The sequence below is a fragment of the Bufo bufo genome, chromosome 4 (genome assembly GCF_905171765.1).
Source record: "Bufo bufo chromosome 4, aBufBuf1.1, whole genome shotgun sequence".
In the NCBI taxonomy this organism is placed as follows: domain Eukaryota; kingdom Metazoa; phylum Chordata; class Amphibia; order Anura; family Bufonidae; genus Bufo; species Bufo bufo.
The window spans coordinates 508555085-508575619 of NC_053392.1; the positions used below are offsets into that span (position 1 = coordinate 508555085).

At 44.4% G+C, this 20535-nt stretch overlaps 1 protein-coding gene across 1 annotated transcript; it reads left to right on the plus strand.

Annotated features, from left to right (window-relative positions):
• Positions 1-15946: 15946 nt before the first annotated feature.
• On the plus strand, positions 15947-20510 carry LOC120998822 (protein PET117 homolog, mitochondrial). The gene is made up of 2 exons (XM_040429671.1): positions 15947-16101; positions 20200-20510. Exons 1-2 carry the CDS (start codon positions 16006-16008, stop codon positions 20347-20349), a joined length of 246 nt encoding a protein of 81 aa, XP_040285605.1. The 5' UTR covers positions 15947-16005; the 3' UTR covers positions 20350-20510.
• Positions 20511-20535: the final 25 nt, after the last annotated feature.

The following is a 20535-nucleotide window of genomic DNA, read 5'->3' on the forward strand; positions in this document are numbered from 1 at the left end:
TTTTCCATAACTTTGCTCATAATTAATCACTTTGTTTAATTGACCAGCTCCAGTGCATTATGATGAGTCATGAATATTCATGAGCGCCTGTCTTTTTTCACCCCCTGCTGCTGATTCAGTTGGAAAAGAACTGTCAATTAAAGGCAGATGGGTGGAATAGCCTTAAGTTCATGAATATGGGGACTTGGCATGTGCTGAAGCGGTTATAATCTAGCAGCATAAAACTGGTGACGGACAATGTTGATAATAAAAACTAATGGATGGTGCGTTCTGGACTTCTGCCATGTTCCTTGCACGCTCCATGTTAGAGAGGGATGGTGCGTTCTGGACTCATGACTGATAATGCTTTGTGCCTCTGTATGACCTTATCGTTACAGAATCATAGTGACAGCTTTATGTTAGTATGATTCTGTAAAGGAAAGGTCACGCAGAATCAGGAAAAAGTGAATAACCACGCAGTCCTAATTTCAATAATATTTTGTAGGGCAATGTCTTCTAAACGACCCTCTGCTTCTGAAGAAAAATCAGAATAAGCACCCAAAAAAAAAAAAATTTAACTGGTGCACAAAAGAGACTAACGGCTACCCGAAAAGATCTTGCAAAAGCTGGATCAGCTCCAGGGCAGCAGAAATTATGGCACTCAATAGGTGCTACCAGCCAAAACTCTGTGGAACCAACAGCATCTTGCTCTACAGCTCCTGCACAGTCTGAGACAGTGGCAGATGTAGAAGCAACTATACTTGATGAAGATGAGGCTGGTGAATCATCTTTACCTGAAGCGATAAAAGACATATACACAGAAGACTTGACTGGTAATTTAGATGAACTTGAGAAAGAGGGAGATTCAGAAAGTTCAGACCATGACATAATGGTCAGAACTACCATCCACCTCTGCAGTAAGCAATGCTTTTGAGGCACCAGACCCTATGTGTAATTTGACTACTAAACTAAATTTTATGAAACTGCACCCAATCCAGCCGTTGTCAGACGCTACTTATACACTGCCTTTTAAAGCACACAAGGCTTATCTAAGGTCTGTGCAATTCAGAGGAAATGGTTGTCCTATCGTATAGAAACATTTTTTGCTCAACATGTATGGCTTTTTGCCCTAACAGGCGAAGTTTTTTCATTGCTGGGTGGAAGGCTATCAAGGCGCATGTTTATACACACATTAAAGAACATGGAGGAGTCAAACTTGCACCAAGCCTCTGTATCTGCTTATTTAGCTGCAGAAAAGAAAGGAGATGTTGAAACATTGATCAATGAACTTAGTTAATAGACGGAAAGAAAAGGTTCAGCAAAATCACTGTTCTTAAAAGAATAATTGATATTATTCTTTGTATTTCAAAACTGGCTCTTGCCTACAGAGGGAAGGATGAGGCAGCTCACGCTTTACTGAATGCTGAATTAAATCATGGCAATTTTCTGGAGTTGGCAATACTTTGCAGCAAATGTGATCCCACATTCAAAAAACATGTCGACGAGGTAATAGCCATTAGCAAAAAACAAAAAAAGCAAAAATCCAGAAAGTAAAGGGAGAGGTAGTCTTGTTACTTTCTTAAGCAAAACATCTATAAACCGACTAATTCTAATAATGGGCAGTATGGTGAAAAAAAATAACCCAAGACGTGAAAAAAGCTGTACAATTTAGTGTAGAAATGGATAGTACTCAAGATGTTGCCGTTAAAATGCAGTGTAGCATAATTTTGCGCTACGTCAAGGATAGAAACGTGTATGAGCGTTTGTTTTCTCTAATTAATGTCAGCAGCACAACAGAAGAGCTTTTTACAAAGCTGAAAGAGGAGTTAGAAAAGTTCTCCCTAAGTGTCATTAACATCATTGGCTGTTCATTTGATGGTGCCGCCAATATGAGTCAGTGCTCCAGACAAAAAAAAAAAAATGACCAGGAGCCATTGGCTCCTAAACTAAAAAATTTAGGAGCCAAAATTACATTTTTTAGTCGCCAAATTTAAAATGCATATAAAAAAAAAAGGACTTTGAGAAGATGAGACGCAGGTGCACTACATATAGGAGAAAACAGCACCACATACCTCTCACATCCAGGGACATTTTCTGGGGAACAAGGTGACTAAAAATGGAGAATTGCGTGGTTGAGTTTTTTTTTCTGTTACTGCCTTCACCGAGCGGAAATATTTTTTAATATTTTAATAGCTCACACTTTTTGGGACGTGGCGATATGTAATATGTTCTTTATTGTTTGTAAATTTTATATGTAAAACTGGGAAGGGGGCCATTTAAACTTTTAGTATTTTGGTGTTTTTTTTTTGTTTTTTTCAAACTTTTTATTTAAATAACCATTTCTTCCCTTAGGGACTAGAACCTGGATCTTTTCATCCCTTGTGCTATTCACCCTGATCGAGATCTATCAGGGTGAATATGAGCTCACACATCTCTCTGCTGCACACAGCAGCAGGGAGCTGAACATGGCAGCCAGGGCTTCAGTAGCGTCCTGGCTGCCATGGTAACGATCTGAGCCCCAGCAGCATAATCTGCCACTGCCACTAATTAAGGGGATGGGGACCCTGTGGCCACCATATAACAATGGGGGGGGGGGGGGGAGACGGGGACGACTTGTGGCCAGTGATAATGGGGGGGGGGGGGGGGGAAGAGGCTTTGGGAGAGCGCACTGCACCACCAATGAATGTTTAAAGAGGACCTTTCATGGGTCCAAAGAATATGAACTTAGTAGCAGGCTGCATAGAGCGGCGCCCAGGGATCTAAGTGCACTTACTATTATTCCTGGGCGCCGCTCCGTTCGTCCGCTGTGGCTCCAGGTATTTTCAGCATTCAGAGGAAGGAGGAGGAGACGCCAGTGTCTCTCCTTCTCCCTGACAGCAGCGCTGTCCAATCACAGCTCAGAGCCGGGGAAGTTTTTTTTCTCCCTGGCTCTGAGTTCTGTGCTGTGATTGGACAGCACTGCTGTCAGGGAGAAGGAGAGACACTGGCGTCTCCTCCTCCTTCCTCTGAATGCTGAAAATACCTGGGGCCACAGTGGACGAACGGAGCGGCGCCCAGGAATAATAGTAAGTGCACTTAGATCCCTGGGCGCCGCTCTATGCAGCCTGCTACTAATTCTTTGGACCCACGAAAGGTCCTCTTTGACTCCTTCATACAATTGTCTGCAGCGGTATAACAGACATGGCACCCGGCCTCAATAACAGGGCATGCGATCTGGGGCACCTGAGGGGTTAATGGCCGCGGATCGCATGCCCTGTTATTGAAGCCGGGTGCCGGGTCTCTGATACCGCTGCCTATACTTATGTTTTACATTCATTGGTGGCGCAGTGGCGACAGCTCCTCCCCTCCTCCTCCTCTGCTATATCCCTATTGGTGGTAGTGGCGGCCGCGTCACAGTGGAGAGGGAGGGACTCCTTCCTTCTCCACTGTGCGGTGTGCTACTGAAGAGAACTTAGGCTGCGCAGGATCGCGGCGGTACAGTCGCAAATGGCGACAAGACTAAAAAGTCTTGTCGCCATCCGCAAATTTTAAGGCGCATTAGCGACCGTTTTGGTCGCCATCTGGAGCCCTGTGAGTGAATGCTACAATGGAGTTCAGGCCCACATAAAAGCCATAGCGTGCAATTCCATATACACTTGGTGTTACGCACATGTTCTCAAATTAGTGATCATTGATGTGACTCAATGTGCCACTTCAGTTAAATCATTTTTTGGCCTGTTAGAAAAAAACAGCAGTTTTTTTCTCTGAATCCTACAAGAGATCATCTGTTTGGACAGAACAGGTATCATCTCATGCTGAGGGCCCAGCAAAACTAACTAGGCTAAAAAAAATAGGAGACACTCGCTGGTGGAGTAAGCCAAGGGCACTGAGCACAATTTTTGGCTCATCTCATGATTATTCCAAACAGCTCTATAGTACTCTGTTGTACTGCTTGGAACACATTGCAGATTCCCCTAGATTCGACAGTAAGGCTGTAAATGAGGCGAGCTGTTTACTTCATGGCTGGACAAGGTATGAAACCTTGCTGATATCGTTTCTATTCATGCAGATTTTTGAAATTGCAAGTCCAGTTTCTGACTATCTACAAACCCGTGGCCTGGACATTCTACAGGCATGGCGAATGATCGAGAATGCCAAAAGACAGATGGTTTCCCTTAGGGATTCATTTTCAGATCTAACTATGTTGGTAAATCAATTCATTGAACAGATTGAAACAGTTCTTGATGAGCAATCTGTAAAGGCTGTGATTGGTCTCTTTTGTGGTAAATTGTGCTCAAAGAAAAAAACTATGCCTGGTGAATTAGCCAAACACGAGCCTCCTCCTGACCCCATTAAAGGTTTTCAATATCAAGTATTTAATGTGGTCATAGACCAGGCAATAACCAGTATTGAGGCAAAATTTTCCAAAAATGAAACCCTTATCCGAGATATATCACAATTAGACCCAAGAAGATTTGGCCAATTAAGGCTACTTTCACACTTGCGTTGTTCTTTTCCGGCATAGAGTTCCGTCACAGGGGCTCTATACCGGAAAAGAACTGATCAGTTTTATCCCCATGCATTCTGAATGGAGAGTAATCCGTTCAGTTTGCATCAGGATGTCTTCAGTTCAGTCATTTTGACTGATCAGGCAAAAGAGAAAACCGTAGCATGCTACGGTTTTATCTCCGGCTAAAAAAACTGAAGACTTGCCTGAATGCCGGATCAGGCATTTTTTCCCATAGGAATGTATTAGTGCCGGATCCGGCATTCAGAATACCGGAATGCCGGATCCGTCCTTCCGGTATGCGCAGACTGAAAAAAAGGTGAAAAAATAAATGCCGGATCCGTTTTTGCCGGATGACACCGGAAAGACGGATCCGGCATTTCAATGCATTTTTTCGACTGATCAGGCATTTTTAAGACTGATCAGGATCCTGATCAGTCTTACTAATGCCATCAGTTAGCATACATTTTGCCTGATCCGGCAGGCAGTTCCGGCGACGGAACTGCTTGCCGGATCTCTCTGCCGCAAGTGTGAAAGTAGCCTAACACAAAAAGACATTCCATCTGAGTCTTTGAAAACAGTAGCTCAGTTGGCCAATGTAGATATTGTACAACTTAAACTTGAGCTACTAAGTTTCCAAGAGAACTATGCTGCTTTGAAAAAACCGTTCCCTGCTGCCATTGATGATGATGACGACGACGACGACGACAGTGAGGGAAGACATGCAGCTTGTGAAAACTGCCTGACTTGCTGTCATAGACTTTTATACGATCATAACTTACATTCAGCTGCATATACGAATCTTTTTGCCGTTTATAAAGCACTCCTTACACTTGCGTGCACTCAGGTTTCTTGTGAGCGAGTGTTTTCAAAACTAAAAATTGTAAAGAATTGACTGAGATCATTGATTGGACAGGAACTGTTGGAATCCCTCATTATGATGAACATCGAGAGGGATATTTCCATGACTTTAGATTATGATGACGGATTTGCAAACTCGTCTTCTGTTCTCCAAAAAATGCTGCTGTAAACTGGTTGTGTAATATGGCACTCTTTAACTATTTGTAAGTTATTGCATTAATACCATTTTAATGTTACTGTATTTGTACTGTGCAATTACTATGTGCAGTAAGTGGTTTGAGTAGTTTAATATTTAATATTTGAGTTTAATATTTAATGTTATTTATTCAGTGCATTTGTTTGTGCAATAAAATAGTTTCTCACATTTTTCTTTTGCTATATTTGTAGAATATTATATGGTTTGTGTACTGATGTTCACGCACATGACCCTATTTTGGATCTGCATCATACATGGATACCACCATGATAGCAAAGACAGAAAAAAAATAACTGTCAGCCTAAAGTAAAGTAAATGTTTGTCAGCATCTTCAAATGAAAAATTTTACTGGAGTGAATACGGCGTTCGCCACCACTTGAGAAAGACCCTATAGGGATGGTTACATGGTGGCCTATTCACTTCAGTACACTTTTCTATTTGAAGATGCCGACAAACATTTACTTTGGATATTGTTTAGGATGAGGGAAAGGGTGGTTCATCAAGGATAAGGAATTTCCATGTGTGAGTGTTATCCAAACTACTACTGACTGTAAATAACAGATACATCATCAACTACAATGAGTTGCTTAATGATAAACACTTTGATTTAGTGCATTGCACAATACCATTCTGTTTTGCAAACTGTATTGTGTACTGAACTGCAAAGAATCATGTATGTAAGCCCAAAAAATGAACAAGTAATATTTCCATTTATAGCAGCTGTAGGGTGGGCCCCTAGAATGACTCCCACTGGTGGGCCCTAGGCAACCTAGTCAGACACTGCCCGCAAGTACAGATATTTAGCTCCTATAAGTAAAACAGATGAAAGGTCCTCTTTAACTATAGGTTATATGCATCATGATTTAAATCAAGATATATTCATTAAAAAAGTTAATATCATCAGGGGTGACCTGGCCATAGATGCTTCCGGGAAACTTCCCAGAGTACTACCCGAGCCATCCTCATGGCCACTGTGTCACGGCAGACAGTAACTCAGATACACAAGTGTCTAGGCTAGATGCTGGGGACAGGTCACCTCCTAGCACATCCCTGACTTCTCTCCCTACGCTGCTAAGCCCACATTCAGACCTTAATGGTAGGAATGAAGTGTCCTCATGCCTGGACTGCAAACACCCTAGAATCCCTAAGATGGTGAAAGGGCGGGCAGACTTCCTTCCTTCCTTTCTTCCTCTCACAAATAGCACCCTTACAAACTCCAGCATCTCAACGAGGATGACCCAGATCGGCGCACTGAATTTGCAGAATGGGCAAAACAAAAATTGGAACAGGACCCTCAGTTTACGCAGAAGATTTTGTTCAGTGATGAGGCAAACTTTTATGTGAATGGTGAAGTTAACAAACAAAACCACTGCTATTGGTCTGACACTAACCCACATTGGATAGATCCCTCCAAGACTGTTGGAACAAAAAAAATTGTGGTATATGGGGTACAAAGATAGTGGGGCCATTCTTCATCAATGGAAACCTCAAGGCCTCTGGATATGCGAAATTGCTACATGATAATGTGTTTCCCTCTTTATGCACTGAAGCTGGCACGTTCCCTGAGTTTTTCCAGCAAGATGGTGCACCCACCACCACATTATGGGTGTCAGGTCCGAGCATTCCTAGATGAACAGTTTCCTGGAAAGTGGATTGGTCGTCGTGGGCCAGTTGAATGGCCCCCAAGGTCTCCCGATCTGACCCCCTTAGACTTTTATCTTTGGGGTCATCTGAAGGCAATTGTCTATGCTGTGAAGATACGAGATGTGCAGCACCTGAAACTACGGATACTGGAAGCCTGTGCTAGCATTTCTCCTGCGGTGTTGCTATCAGTGTATGAAGAGTGGGAGAAGAGGGTTGCATTGACAATCCAACACAATGGGCAGCACATTGAACACATTTTATAAGTGGTCAGAAACTTGTAAATAACTCATGAATTAATAAAGTTACGTTAAAACCAAGCACACCATTGTTTTTCTTGTGAAATTCACAATAAGTTTGATGTGTCACATGACCCTCTTCCTATTGAAAAAATAAAAGTTTGATTCAAAATGGCCGACTTCAAAATGGCCACCATGGTCACCACTTATCTTGAAAAGTTTCCCCCCTCACATATACTGATGTGCCACAAACAGGAAATTAATATCACCAACCATTCCCATTTTATTAAGGTGTATCCATATAAATGGCCCACCCTGTACAATGACACAGAGAATACTATTAATCCCTGATAACTACCCCCCGTGTACAACTGAAGTCAGAAATAGCAGAGATTTCAATGTATAAATACAGGGGTGGAATGGGAATTTTAAGGGGCACTCTGAAAAGAAAAAGCCGCCATGTGCTTTGAAACAGCAAGCACATGGCGGCTATGGCACTCATTCTGCTCCAAAATGGGCACCATCTTTAAAGACCTGACATCATGTACATATATGGCAGATGTCAGGGAGGGCTTAATGCCAAAAAGTTTTAGGTAACGAAAAATAGTTACCATTGTGGCTCATTAATTAGCATTGGTTCTTTGCAGTGATGTGGTCTGTGGGTTCAAATCCAACTAAGAGCAACATCTGCATTGAGTTTGTATGCTCTCAGTTGTTTCCTCCCCCCAAAGACTCGCTGACAGGGAATCTACTTTTTGAGCCCCACTGAGGACAGTGAGTGATGAAAAAAAATCTGTAAAGTGCTGTGGACTACTGTAATCTTACATTTCAAGTGCAGTCAGAAAATCTTCAGATGGGATCCTTTCATTTTTTTTTGACAGTTTTGTTATGTTGTGGCCTTGTTGTGCTAAAATAAAAACAAATTCCAGTTTTCCCAGTAATTCTGCACTCAATCCCCCTTGAAAACAGAATTTTAAAAATGTTTGCAAATGTATTAAAAAAAGAAAAAAAACTTTATTTTGCATGGATATAAGCAGGGCCGGCATCAGCACCCGGGCAAGTTCCGGGGCCCACTCGTTTCCTCACTTCAAAATAGTGGCGGCCACGGTCCCTTTAACCGCCTCCGGACCGCCTAACGCAGGATTGCGGTCCGGAGGCGGTCGATTCAGGCACCTTCACGCGCCGGCGCGTCATCTCGCGAGAGACGAGATTTCCTGTGAACGCGCGCGTTCACAGGAACCGAAGGTAAACGAGTGGATCTGCAGCCTGCCAGCGGCGATCGTTCGCTGGCAGGCTGTAGATGCAATTTTTTTAACCCCTTAAAAAAGGTATATTGGACACTGTTTTGATAACAGCGTCTAATATACCTGCTACCTGGTCCTCTGGTGGTCCCTTTTGCTTGGATCGACCACCAGAGGACACAGGCAGCTCTGTAAGTAGCACCAATCACCACTACACTACACCCCCCCCCCCCGGTCACGTATTAACCCCTTATTAACCCCTGATCACCCCATATAGACTCCCTGATCATTGATCACCCCCCTGTAAAACTCGATTCAGACGTCAGTATGTTTTGCGGATCCACGAAACACATACGGACGTCTGAATGGAGTCTTACAGGGGGGTGATCAATGACAGGGGGGTGATCACCCCATATTAGACTCCCTGATCACCCCCCTGTCATTGATCACCCCCCTGTAAGGCTCCATTCAGGCGTCCGTATGTGTTTTGCGGATCCACAAAACACGGACACTGGCAATGTGCTTTCCGCATTTTGCGGATCCGCACTGCCAGAACTATATAGAAAATGCCTTTTCTTGTCCGCAATTGCGGACAAGAATAGGACATGCTCTATAGGCTCTACAAAAAATGCAGTGTTCGCCCGATCAGGCCTGATCTTGTGCGCACACTTGCGTTCAGTCCGCCCCACCGCAGTGACAGAATTCTTTTTTTTCTGATCACTGCAAAAACACCATAAAATCGCTGCGGCGCTATAAAAAGATCACTTTTGAGGGGCATGGCGAGTTCATAGAAGATTTATTTATTTTTTGTCACAAGTTAGCGGAAATTTTAAATTTTTATTTTTTTTCTTACAAAGTCTCATATTCCACTAACTTGTGACAAAAAATAAAATCTCACATGAACTCACCATACCCCTCACGGAATCCAAATACGTATTCCAGACATTTATATTCCAGACTTCTTCTCACGCTTTAGGGCCCCTAAAATGCCAGGGCAGTATAAATACCCCACAAGTGACCCCATTTTGAAAAGAAGACACCCCAAGGTATTCGCTGAGGGGCATATTGAGTCCATGAAAGATTGAACTTTTTGTCACAAGTTAGCGGAAAGGGAGACTTTGTGAGAAAAATAAAATAAAAAAAAATCAATTTCCGCTAACTTGTGCAAAAAAAAAAAAAAAAAAAAAAAAAAAAATATATATGAACTCGCCATGCCCCTCACGGAATACCTTGGGGTGTCTTCTTTCCAAAATGGGGTCACATGTGGGGTATTTATACTGCCCTGGCATTTTAGGGGCCCTAAAGCATGAGAAGAAGTCTGGAATCCAAATGTCTAAAAATGCCCTCCTAAAAGAAATTTGGGCCCCTTTGCGCACCTAGGCTGCAAAAAAGTGTCACACATGTGGTATCGCCGTACTCAGGAGAAGTAGGGCTATGTGTTTTGGGGTGTCTTTTTACATATACCCATGCTGGGCGAGAAATATCTCTGTCAAACGACAACTTTGTATAAAAAAAAAAATGGGAAAAGTTGTCTTTTAGAGAGATATTTCTCTCACCCAGCATGGGTATATGTAAAAAGACACCCCAAAACACATTGCCCAACTTCTCCTGAGTACGGCGATACCACATGTGTGACACTTTCTTGCAGCCTAGGTGGGCAAAGGGGCCCAAATTCTAAAGAGACATTTTTTATACATTTGAATTTCAAACTACTTCTCACGCATTAGGGCCCCTAAAATGCCAGGGCAGTATAACTACCCCACGAGTGACCCCATTTTGGAAAGAAGACACCCCAAGGTATTTTGTGATGGGCATAGTGAGTTCATAGAAGTTTTTATTTTTTGTCACAAGTTAGGCCTCCTGCACACGAACGTATTTTTTTGCGGTCCGCAAAAACGGGTCCCGTTTTTCCGTGATCCGTGACCGTTTTTTCGTCCGTGGGTCTTCCTTGATTTTTGGAGGATCCACGGACATGAAAAAAAAGTCATTTTGGTGTCCGCCTGGCCGTGCGGAGCCAAACGGATCCGTCCTGAATTACAATGCAAGTCAATGGGGACGGATCCGTTTGACGTTGACACAATATGGTGCCATTTCAAACGGATCCGTCCCCATTGACTTTCAATGTAAAGTCTGGAGTCCCTTTTATACCATCGGATCGGAGTTTTCTCCAATCCGATGGTATATTTTAACTTGAAGCGTCCCCATCACCATGGGAACGCCTATGTTAGAATATACTGTCGGATATGAGTTAGATCGTGAAACCTCATTTCCGACAGTATATTCTAACACAGAGGCGTTCCCATGGTGATGGGGACGCTTCTAGTTAGAATATACTACAAACTGTGTACATGACTGCCCCCTGCTGCCTAGCAGCATCCGATCTCTTACAGGGGGCTGTGATCAGCACAATTAACCCTTCAGGTGCCGCACCTGAAGGGGTTAATTGTGCTATCATCTCCCCCTGTAAGAGATCAGGGCTGCCAGGCAGCAGGGGGCAGACCCCCCCCCCTCCCCAGTTTGAATATCATTGGTGGCCAGTGCAGCCCCCCCCCCCCCCCCTTCCTCCCTCTATTGTAATAATTCCTTGGTGGCACAGTGTGCGCCCCCCCCCCTTCCTCCCTCTATTGTAATCGTTGGTGGCACAGTGTGCGCCCCCCATTGGCCCCCCTCCCTCTATAGCATTAACAACATTGGTGGCCAGTGTGCGGCCTCCCATCTAGCCCCCCCCCCATCATTGGTGGCAGCGGGTTACTAGCAGTAGTGATTCATACTTACCTGGGAGCTGCGATGTCTGCTTCCGGCCGGGAGCTCCTCCTACTGGTAAGTGACAGTTCATTTAGCAATGACACTTACCAGTAGGTGGAGCTCCCGGCCGGACACGAACATTGCAGCAGCCGGTAAGCATGAATCTTCTACTATTGTACTATTGCTAAGTAACCATGGCAACCAGCGTCCTGGTTGCCATGGTTACCGATCGGAGCCCCAGCGATTAAACTGGGACTCCGATCGGAACTCCGCTGCCACCAATGATGGGGGGGGGGGGGGGGGGGGGGAGATGGGAGGCCGCACACTGGCCACCAATGTTGTTAATGCTATAGAGGGAGGGGGGGGGGGGGGCCGATGGGGGGCGCACACTGTGCCACCAACGAATTATTACAATAGAGGGAGGGAGGGGGGGGGGGGGGCGCACACTGTGCCACCAACGAATTATTACAATAGAGGAAGGGAGGGGGGGGCGCACTGTGCCACCAACGAATAATTACAATAGAGGGAGGGGGGGGGCCGCTCTGGCCACCAATGATATTTAAACTGGGGAGGGGGGGGGGGGGGGGAGGGTCTGCCCCCTGCTGCCTGGCAGCCCTGATCTCTTACAGGGGGCCGTGATCAGCACAATTAACCCCTTCAGGTGCCGCACCTGAAGGGGTTAATTGTGCTGATCACGGCCCCCTGTAAGAGATCGGGTGCTGCCAGGCAGCAGGGGGCAGTCTTGTACACAGTTTGTAGTGTATTCTAACTAGAAGCGTCCCCATCACCATGGGAACGCTTCTGTGTTAGAATATACTGTCGGTTCTGAGTTTTCACGAAGTGAAAACTCAGCTTTGAAAAAGCTTTTATACAGACGGATCTTCGGATCCGTCTGTATAAAAACTAACCTACGGCCACGGATCACGGACACGGATGCCAATCTTGTGTGCATCCGTGTTCTTTCACGGACCCATTGACTTGAATGGGTCCGTGAACCGTTGGCCGTGAAAAAAATAGGACAGGTCCTATTTTTTTCACGGCCAGGAAACACGGATCACGGATGCGGCTGCAAAACGGTGCATTTTCCGATTTTTCCACGGACCCATTGAAAGTCAATGGGTCCGTGAAAAAAAGCGGAAAACGGCACAACGGCCACGGGTGCACACAACGTTCGTGTGCAGGAGGCCTTAGTGGAATATGAGACTTTGTAAGAAAAAATAAAATAAAAAAAATCATCATTTTCCACTAACTTGTGACAAAAAATAAAAAGTTCTATGAACTCACTATGCCCATCAGCGAATACCTTAGGGTGTCTACTTTTCGAAATGGGGTCATTTGTGGGGTTTTTCTACTGTCTGGGCATTGTAGAACCTCAGGAAACATGACAGGAAAATTCACATTTTTGTACCATAGTTTGTAAACGCTATAACTTTTGCGCAAACCAATAAATATACACTTATTGCATTTTTTTTTATTTATTATCAAAGACATGTAGAACAATACATTTAGAGAAAAATATATATAGAAATGTAGTTTTATTTAAAAAATTTTACAACAGAAAGTAAAAAATTTAATTTTTTGGCAAAAATTTCGGTCAATTTTGATTAATATCAAAAAAAGTAAAAATGTCAGCAGCAATGAAATACCACCAAATGAAAGCTCTATTAGTGAGAAGAAAAGGAGGTAAAATTCATTTGGGTGGTAAGTTGTATGACCGAGCAATAAACCGTGAAAGTAGTGTAGGTCAGAAGTGTAAAAAGTGGTCTGGTCATTAAGGGGGTTTAAGCTAGGGGAGCTGAGGTGGTTAAACATAACTGGGCAGAGACATGGTGCCGCTGTGCTGCCTGCGCATGATGTCACTGCACAGGATCTCCAGGCCACTGAGAGTCTGTGCGCGAGTACAGATTACATACTGAGGAGGAGGACGGATCACAGCGGGGGTGGAGCATAGGAGCTGAAGAAACCAGGCGTTTTATTATGATCAGGTGACCAGTTACATGAGGGGGCAGGGCTTGGCAGTGTGTGGCATGGAGCTGGCCTGTGAGGGAAGGAAGTAGTGAGTAACTGGTTTCAGACACAGACAGTAGTTCTCCCTTTGCTGAGCCTTAGTTGCACTGACATGCTTTTGCTGGTAATCAATAATGACGGGCTGCTGAGGCTGGACATGCTGAGCCTTATGGTTCTCTCAGAGAACTACATGGCTCAGCATGCCCAGCCTGTCATTACTGGTTACCAGAGGACAGTACTGGGAAGGTGTATAAGGGAAGAGAACTACAAGGCTCAGCATATCCAGGCTGTCATTATTAATTACCATAGGACAGTACTGGTGGATAGCATTGAGTACTAAGCTAAGCCTTGTAGTTCTTTGCTCTTATACTCCCTCCTAGTACTGTCCTCTGGTAATCAGTAATGACACAGGCTGGACATGCTGAGCCTTGTAGTTCTCTGCTCTTATACGCCTTCCCAGTACTGTCCTCTTGTATTCAGTAATGACACAGGCTGGACATGCTGAGCCTTGTAGTTCTCTGCCATACTCTCTACCAGTACAGTCATATAGGCATAAGGATTGATTCACATATATCCACTCTGTAGCGTGTTCTGTCTAATATATATATATATAGCTACTTTCACACAAGCGTTAAAGTTTTCCAGTATTGAGATCCGTCATAGGGTCTCAATACCGGAAAAAAGGCTTCCGTTTTGTCCCCATTCATTGTCAATGGGGACAAAATGTAACTGAACAGAATGGAATGCTCCTAAATGCATTCTGCTCCGTTCTCATACCGGAGAGCAGCATGCTGCGGTTTGCTTTCCATCATGGAATTTGGAGCAAGACCGATCCGTCATGACACACAATGTAAGTCAATGGGGATGGATCCGTTTTCTCTGACACAATAGAAAACGGATCCGTCCTCCATTGACTTTCAATGGAGTTTATGATGGATGTCTTGGGTATGTTAAAGATAATACAAGCGGATCTGTTCATAACGGATAAAGATGGTTGTATTATCAGTAACGGATGCGTTTTTGCCGAACCCCACTGGATCCAGAAAATAAGCAAGTGTAAAAGTAGTCTAATACATGCAGTTTTATTGCCTCGTGTGTTGTGCAAAAGGCCACAAGGGGCCCACTGAGGCTTTATCGCCCAAGGGCCCACATGTACCTGGAGCCGGCCCTTTGCTATGACGCTTGAAATTTAGCTGCGAGTGCTTCCCATTTCTCTTCATCATCTTTGAGAAGTTTGTACACCTTGCTTGGAGCCCACCTGTGGTAAATTCATTTGATAGGACGTGATTTGGAAAGACACAGCCCCCCCCCAAACTAAGTAATTGGAGGAAAAGGGCCTTGGTAGGAGAGGTGATCAAGAACCCAGTGGTGACTCTGGCTGAGCTCCAAAGATCTTGTGTGCAGATAGGAGAAACTTAAAGAAGGTCAACCACCACTGCAGCGCTCCACAAATCTGGTATTTAGGGCAGAGTGGCCAAAAAATAACCTCTCCTCAGTAAAACATATATTGCAAAAAATAAAAAATAAAAAGCAGCTAAAAAAGGTGAAAAACACGATTCTCTGGTCTGATTAAACAAATATAGATTTTTTTTATTCAATTCTAAGCAACATGTTTGAAGGAAACCAGGCAATGCCCAATATCATCCCTACAGTGAAGCATGGTGGTGGTGGCAGCATCAGGCTGCGAGGCTGTTATTTTCAGCGCGCTGTCCGCGTCTGCATGTCCGTTCCAGCCGTTTTACTGACACTGATAGGACTGTTCTACAGAGGACAGGACGTTCCGTTGCGCAAAATGCACACGGCCGATACCTGTGTTTTGCAGATCTACAATTTGCGGACAGCGAAACAGGCTATGGCCGTGTGCATGAGCCCTAAAAGCTCTGGGAAAATGGGCAGGAGTGCAAGGTCAAAATGCAGGCTTTTTGGAGGTACAAGGGCTTGTATGGAGCCATACACGTGGGTGCCGGCTATATGATACAGCAGGCACCCGGTAGCAAAACCGGTTTCTGCGTTAATTTAACCCCTCAGATGCCACGGCAAAGGGGTTCGACTCTGGTTACCAGGACAGCCTGGTGCCTGCTGGTAACCTGTCTGTAAAGCACGCGGCACAGCTTCACAGGCAGGCAGTGAAAATCATATAGATTGCACATTACTGTTACTGAGTAAAAACTGTTGTACATACCCCAAGAATAGGACCAAGAAAAACCACAGTTCATCCTGCAAAAAACAAGCCTTACAGCTTGGTAGACAGAAATATAAAAAAAGTTATGGCCATCAGAAAATGGTAATTTTTTTTAAATTAAAGTAATAAAACAAACAAATAAACTTTATATTGGATAACTGATATTAATAAATATGCAATTGTATATTTGTATGAAATAGTTTTTAAAGCTTCCCTTTAAAACACTCGTCCGTACGCGTCTTCACGTCACGGCATCCTCTATGTCTATGGAAGTTGGAACCTCTGGCTGTTCCGCTGGGCAGAGTAGAGTAGTACGCCACATTGAAGACTGAGGAAGTTTGTCCCTTTACATACCCCGTAGCGTTGCGTCTCACTTCTACGTCAGTGCGTTCCACTGTAGCGCCGCCCCATCCGGTAGAGTAGCAGGCATGTCTACCCGATCCAAGGTGGTCCTGGGTATCACGGGGGTTCTGTCTGTCGGCACCGTGGTTGGGGTACACGTGAAGCAGAATCTGGACAGAGAGGTCGGTGTGCGGGTGACCTGTCGTTTTGTGTTTGCGGGGTTTGAAGGTCAAACAGAACGGTGGAGCGGTGTATGAGATAGGGTCAGCAGCTCTATAAGACATCAGGCTGCCTGGTAGTAAAAGCAGGGCGAAGGAGACCTGGAGCAGCCAATCGCCTTGCAGCTTTCATTTTCCAGCTTTCGAAAAATGAAAGCTGCCATCTAATTGGTTGCTAGGCGCAGCTGCCCCGCCTTTATTTTGCACATGGCAATGCATTGTAGCGCTGTCTGATACATGTCCAGTTATGTGTATTTGCACTAGCTTCCCCCAATGTTATGCCCCCCCCCCATGTTATGCTGCCCACTTGTTAAAAAGCCCCTCGTGGTTTTCTTTTCCCCTTTGCCCTAAAATAACCAAAAATTTACAAAGAAAAAAAAAGTGTGTGGGGCTTAGCCTGACTGATTTACCGTAATCAACACCAGAAATGGGCATACATAAGGGCTCATTCACACGACCATTTGGTCGCAGTTTCCCGTGTTGCTGTCCGCAAATGCAGGCACTGGCCGTGTGAACTCCGCATCATTGATGTGAATGGGTCTGCGATCCGCAAGATATGGGAAAAAATGGGACGTGTGCTATCTTTTTCCGTATCTTGTGGATCGCAGGCCCCACATCCGTGACGCAGAGATCGCACGGGGGAACGGTGACCATACGGTCGTGTGAATGAGCCCTTATAAATGCAAATCTATGCCATCTTACAGCTGGTATAGATTTGCTTTTCTGGTGCACAGATTTCCTGAAGATGCACCAAATTTATAAAGGAGCCTGCGGCGAGCTTTTTAGGGGGGACCTGCCCACTCTCCTGACATGTCTGCACTTACAGTCCCCATGTAATACCAATTCTGGTGCCTCTATTCTTATGTCTGTATGTTGTGCCATTCCTGTATTACTTCTTCTAGAAGTCCGCTTGCAGTAAAGGTACAGATGGGTGTTACCAGTTGGGAGGTGTGTCCCTGCGCAGACGGACAACAGCAGCACTTGGACATAGTCACACTCACCCGCTACTGGTAACGACCAGCAGTACCTTTACTGCAGACTGCTGGCAATTTATACGTTCTGCCGTTCCTGTATTATTCCTGCTAGAAGTTTGCAAATAGTCTTAAGAATAGATGTTCCAGATTTGTTATTACATGGGGAATGAAAGGAGTTACTAGAACAGACATGTCAGGGGAGGTGACAGCTCCTCTTTAACCCATCAGGGACCCATGACGTATCGGTACGGCATTTTTTCCGAGTCCTTAATGACCCATGACGTACCGGTACGTCATTTGTTGTTCCGATCACCGCCGGCGGGCGGTTATCGGAACAAGGTGCCTGCTCAAATCATTGAGAAGGCACCTTGGCTAAATGCGAGGGTGGGGTCCTGTGAATCCCCCCCCCCCCCACGCGTTGACGATCACTGCAAACCGCAGGTCAATTCAGACCTGCGGTTTGCGGCTTTTACCTGGTGCGGCGGCGGTGGTGCCATCGGGTCCCCATGGGGCTGTGGGGGGGACCCAATGGCATGGAAGGCAGCGCAATGCCTTCCTGTGACGAGCCTGTGAGATCCAGCCCCCTGGATCTCACAGGCCGGAAGCTGTATGAGTAATACACACAGTATTAATCATACAGCCAATGCATTCCAATACAGAAGTATTGGAATGCATTGTAAAGGATCAGACCCCCAAAAGTGGGACAAAAAATAAAGTGAAAAAATTAAGTTTCCCCCCCCCAAAAAATTAAAAGTTTCAAGTACAAATAAACAAAAACGTCATTTTCCCCAAATAAAGTAAAAAAAAATTGGTAAAAAATAGGGGGGAAAAAAAAGTATACATATTATTTATCACCGCGTCTGTATCGACCGGCTCTATAAAAATATTACATGACCTAACCCCTCAGATGAACACCGTAAAAAATAAAAAATGTGCTAAATAGACCATTTTTTGTCACCTTACATCACAAAAAGTGTAATAGCAAGCGATTAAAAAGTCATATGCACCCCAAAATAGTGCCAATCAAACCGTCATCTCATCCCGCAGAAAAAAATGAGACCCTACCTAAGATAATCGCCCAAAAACTGAAAAAATTATGGCTCTCAGAATATGGAGACACTAAAACATGATTTTTTTTGCTTCAAAAATTAAATCATTATGTAAAACTTACATAAATAAAAAAAATAGTATACATATCAGGTATCGCCGCATCCGTGACAACCTGGTCTATAAAAATATCACATGATCTAACCTGTCAGATGAAAGTTGTGAATAACAAAAAATAAAAACGTTGCCAAAACAGCTATTTCTTTTTATCTTGCCTCACAAAAATTGTAATATAGAGCAACCAAAAATCATATGTACCCTAAACTAGTACCAACAATACTGCCACCCTATCCTGTAGTTTCTAAAATGGGGCCCCTTTTTTGGAGTTTCTACTCTAGGGGTGCATCAGGGGGGCTTCAAATGGGACATGGTGTCAAAAAAAAACAGTCCAGCAAAATCTACCTTCCAAAAACCGTATGGCATTCCTTTCCTTCTGCGCCCTGCCGTGTGCCCGTACAGCTGTTTACGACCACATATGGGGTGTTTCTGTAAACTACAGAATCGGAGCCATAAATATTGAGTTTGGTTTGGCTGTTAACCCTTGCTTTGTTACTGGGAAAAATGGATTAAAATGGAAAATTTGCCAAAAAATTTAAATTCTGAAATTTCATCTCCATTTGCCAATAACTCTTGTGGAACACCTAAAGGGTTAACAACGTTTGTAAAATCAGTTTTGAATACCTTGAGGGGTGTAGTTTATAGAATGGGGTAATTTTTGGGTGGTTTCTATTATGTAAGCCTCGCAAAGGGACTTCAGACCTTAACTGGTCCCTAGAAATTGGGTTTGTGAAAATTTCAGAAAAATTTCAAGATTTGCTTCTAAACTTCTAAGCCTTGTAACATCCCCAAAAAATAAAATATCATTCCCAAAATGATCCAAACATGAAGTAGACATATGGGGAATGTAAAGTAATAACTGTTTTTGGAGGTATTACTATGTATTATAGAAGTAGAGAAATTGAAACTTGTAAATTTGCAATTTTTTACAAATTTTTTGTAAATTTGGTATTTTTTTTTATAAATAAAAAAAAATTTTGACTTAATTTTGCCAGTGTCATGTAGTACAATATGTGACGAAAAAACAATCTCAGAATGGCCTGGATAAGTCAAAGCGTTTTAAAGTTATCAGCACTTAAAGTGACACTGGTCAGATTTGCAAAAAATGGCCAAGTCCAAAAGGTGAAATAGGGCCGAGTCCTTAAGGGGTTAAAGGGGTTGTCTCATCATCGACAATGGGGGCATTACTAGGATATGCCCCCATTGTCTTATAGGTGCGGGTCCCACCGCTGAGATCCGTACCTATATCGAGAACGGAGCCCCGAAAGTGAAGGAGAGCGCACGCGCAGCCGCCCTCCTTTCATTTCTATGGGGTCACCGAACATAGCCGAGCGCTGGCTCGGCTATTGCCCTCTGCCCCATAGAAATGAATGGGAGCATGGGCCACGCATGTGTGGCACGCTCCCATTCACTTCCTTTGGGAGAGGCGGGGATTAGCGCTTGGTGGTGGACGGACCCCGGGAAATCTGGGGTCCTCCAGCCACAGCGCTCCCCCGCTCCGTTCTCGATATAGCGGTGGGACCCGCACCTATCAGACAATGGGGGCATATCCTAGCGATATGCCCCCATTGTCTAAGATGGGAATACCCCTTTAAGGCCACGACTGTATTTTTCATCTCTGCATTTATTTTATTTTTTTGCGGATAGTGATCCATTATTGCCCCCCAAAATGCCTCGGCCCCTCATACTGGTCATGCCTACCCTGCTTCTGATGCCCGCCACAGCATCGCGCGATCAAAAGATGTGGCGACAAGGGGGGTTGGGGGCTGTTTGCAGCCAATAGCAGGCCGCGACGGGGATGAGCCTCCCTAGCGTCACCTGCGATGCTAAGGAGGCTCGTCCCCTGAGTAAGTAGTCACCAATGAATTGTACAGTTAAATTAGATGATTATTATTTTTTTTATTTATTTTTTTTATCTGTTCAGAGGCTGCGTTTGGGTGTCGTCCATGATCTGGAAAGGCAGAGGCGGAAAGAGGAAAATCGGCGTCTTTTGCAAGAACAGATTGATTTAACCAAACAGCTGGAGTCAGAACGAGAGAAGAGTCTTTCACATGAGGCGACAAACCAATCTTAAGGCCGGAGCCGTCCCCCTGCCGCGGACTTGTTAGAAGTGACAGGATGATTACGGGTAGTTTCTGCTTTCTGTAAATCATCATCTCCGAGGCTGATGATCACTTTTGGAACTTTTGCGTTAAAATACGTCATGGACTTGTAATAAAGGTGCCATGCCCTCTATGAACTTGTCTAGTGTGGTCTCTGC